General features: G+C 35.1%; 1 protein-coding gene across 1 annotated transcript; it reads left to right on the top strand.

Annotated features, from left to right (window-relative positions):
- Nucleotides 1-849: 849 nt before the first annotated feature.
- LOC105076842 (olfactory receptor 52N4-like) lies at nt 850-1,970 on the top strand. Its single transcript, XM_010965073.2, has one exon. It carries the CDS (start codon nt 876-878, stop codon nt 1,839-1,841), a length of 966 nt encoding a protein of 321 aa, XP_010963375.1. The 5' UTR covers nt 850-875; the 3' UTR covers nt 1,842-1,970.
- Nucleotides 1,971-3,436: the final 1,466 nt, after the last annotated feature.

The raw sequence follows: 3,436 nt of genomic DNA, 5'->3' as shown, positions 1-3,436 counted from the left end.
ATTAATATGAAGCACATATATGTATATATACTCATGTATAACATAAATGTATATTATGCATGAATATAAGTGTTGCCGGTTCACAAAATTCAGAGAAAATAAGATCTTGTACATTTGTAATGTTAGACAACAACAACAAAATGCCAAGATATTTGGAAGATACAGTTGAGGAACTTTCTAGAAAATGGACTCCAAAAATAAATTGATACAACATAAGAAAATTTTTAAACAAGAAGAAAAGATATAAAATTCTAGAACTGTGTCTGGTATATAGTAAACATGAGTAAGAACACTTAATTAAGAATAAGAGCAGTATTAACTACATCCTAACCATACCTGTTGTGTCTTTGGTGAGGCAATCAATGAGCTTTTCCTTAAGATAACTCCCAAAGGGAGATATGTATAGTAATTGACATTTAAATAAGATATTATAAAAAAGTTAATCAGAAAGATCATAACATAGTCACACTTGATTAAAATTTATGAGATTTATCTATTTTGAGATTTTTATTTATATTTTATAAGGATTTTTTCCTTTTGCTTAAAATAATGTAGACACAATGTCTGTGATAGTGCTTGGCATGTAGTAGATGATAAATTTATATATTTGTTGAATGAGTTGATAAATCAATGAATTAACAAAGAATACATACTTGGTTTAAACTATGTTAAAATAAGTATTTCCTGGCATTAAAATTTTAGTTCTTTGATTTAAAATGCAATATTTCACAGAGAGAAGAGAAAGAGAAAGAGAGGGGAACCACAACTGAGATTTTTTTTTCTATTTTTTCAAATCTAGGAAGGTCATAAAACAAAGCAAAACAAAAATAAAACTAAAACTCTGCTATCCTCTCAATGATTATACCAGCCTGATCATGATAATGCTGAATGAAACAGACCTGACACCAGCTTCATTCATTCTTAATGGTATCCCAGGGCTGGAGGACATGCACATGTGGATGTCCCTCCCATTCTGCTCCATGTATGCTGTGGCTGTGGTAGGGAACTGTGGACTCCTCTACCTCATTCGCTATGAGGATTCCTTGCACAGGTCCAGGTACTACTTCTTGGCCATGCTTTCTCTCACTGACCTTGTCATGTGCTCTAGTACAATCCCTAAAGCTCTCTGCATCTTCTGGTTTCACCTCAAGGAAATCAGCTTTGTAGAATGCCTGGTTCAGATGTTCTTCATTCACACCTTCACAGGGATGGAGTCTGGGGTGCTCATGCTGATGGCCCTGGACCGCTATGTGGCCATCTGCTACCCTCTGCGCTACTCAACTATCCTCACCAATCCTGTCATTGGAAAGATTGGGCTTGCCACTTTCCTGAGAGCAGTATTGCTAATCATTCCCTTGATTTTCTTCACCAAGCGTCTACCCTACTGCAGAGGCAATATAATACATCATACCTACTGTGACCAGCTATCTGTAGCCAAGTTATCCTGTGGAAATATCAAGCTCAATGTTATCTATGGTCTGATGGCTGCCTTTTTGATTGGGGGCTTTGACATCCTGTGCATCACGATCTCCTACACCATGATCCTCCGGGCAGTGGTCAGCCTCTCTTCAGCAGAGGCTCGGCAGAAGGCCTTCAGCACCTGCACTGCCCACATTTGTGCCATAGTTTTCTCCTACAGCCCAGCCTTCTTCTGTTTCTTTTTTAATCGCTTTGGGAGCCACACAATCCCTCCCTCTTGCCACATCATTGTGGCCAATATTTACCTGCTCCTGCCTCCCACTATGAACCCCATTGTCTATGGGGTGAAAACCAAGCAGATACGAGATTGTGTCATAAGGATCCTTTCAGGTTCTAAGGATACAAAATTCCACAGCACTTGAAAGTGATATTTTCAGGGAAGTAATGAAACAGAAGGGGAAAAAAATAAAGTGATATTTCTATTGGCTCTTTGGTCAGAGTCTAAAGGTGTCTTTTTAAGAGTACCAGTTTGGTCATGACAAGGGAAAGTGCTGAGTGGGTCATTAAATGTCTTCAGAATGCCCAGATCACTGACATGCCATCCTCCACTTGTCACAGACATGCACTATGAATTGTCCACCTCCTCACCTCTGTGGAGGACTCATCTCATCATTAACCCAATTTCCTGTGAACAAAACATAATGGAAAGCTGCGTAATTATCAAGAGAAATGAATAATTAAGAAAGAGATATCTGCTGCCAGATACCAGCTTGTCTTGTTTTCAAATAGTATTTGAGATTTTCAGTTGAAAACGTCAACATAACTCTCTCAACATTGATAGCCCACTATACAGAAAACCTGCAAGAATATAGATAAACCCAATGACACTTCAATAGACAGAATCTAATCCCCATTTATAAAACAATTTTCACAATACCAGGACATACATTCTTTTTCAAGTGTACATGGAACATACACCTGTAACAAGACCTATCCTGAGCCATAAAAGAAACCTAAACATTTCAAAAGAATTTAAAGCATATACTGTGTATTTTCCAACTACAACAGAATCAGACAAAAAATCAAAAATAATTTTTTTAAAAAGGAAAATTTACAAACACTTGGAAACTCAGCAAGACACTTCTAAATAATCCATTAGTCAAAGAAAAAGTCTTAAGGGAAATTAAAAAATACACTGACTAAGTAAAAATAAAATTCAATGTATCAAAATTTCTGGGAGCACATTAAAGCATCGTTGAAAGAATAATTTAAAGCCCTCAATACATACATGACAAAAGAGGAAAAATCTCCAAGCAATAACCTAACCTCCTAACTGAAGAATCTAGAAAAAGAAAGACACTATGACTCCAAGGCAAGGGGAAGAAAGAAAATGATAAAAATTAGAGTATAATCAATGACACTGAAAACAGAAAAATGAAGAGGAAATCAATTAAGCATAGATCTTGTTATTTGAAAAGAGCATTAAAATTGGCAAACATATAGAAATATTGACAAGGAAAAAAAGAGAAGAAACACATTGGCAATGCCAATAATGAAAAGGGTATCATATTGGACTCTGAAAACATAAAAGGGTAATAAAGGAATACTACAAACAACCTTAAACAAATAAATTTGGCAACTTAGATGAAATGAACCAATTCCTCCAAAAACAAAATACCACTGGTTACTCAATATGAAAGATGTAATTTGAAAAGCCCTGTTACTAGTAAGGAAATTGAATTTTTACTTTTAAAAAGTATTCTCCATAGCCTGATATTTTCATTGGAGAATTCTACCAAACATTTAAAGAAGAATTAACACCAATCCTATGCAATGTCTGCAAGAAAAATAGGACAGAATGGAACACTTCACAATTCTTTTTATAAAATTAGTGCTATTCTGATACCAAAACTAGATAAAGACAGAACAACAGCAACAACAAAAATCTACAAAACAACATTTCTCTGAATATAGATTCAAAAATTCCTATAAAAATATAACAAAATTCAAAAATATA

The sequence above is a fragment of the Camelus bactrianus genome, chromosome 10 (assembly GCF_048773025.1).
Source record: "Camelus bactrianus isolate YW-2024 breed Bactrian camel chromosome 10, ASM4877302v1, whole genome shotgun sequence".
In the NCBI taxonomy this organism is placed as follows: domain Eukaryota; kingdom Metazoa; phylum Chordata; class Mammalia; order Artiodactyla; family Camelidae; genus Camelus; species Camelus bactrianus.
This window is presented reverse-complemented; position numbering and strand designations above follow the sequence as displayed.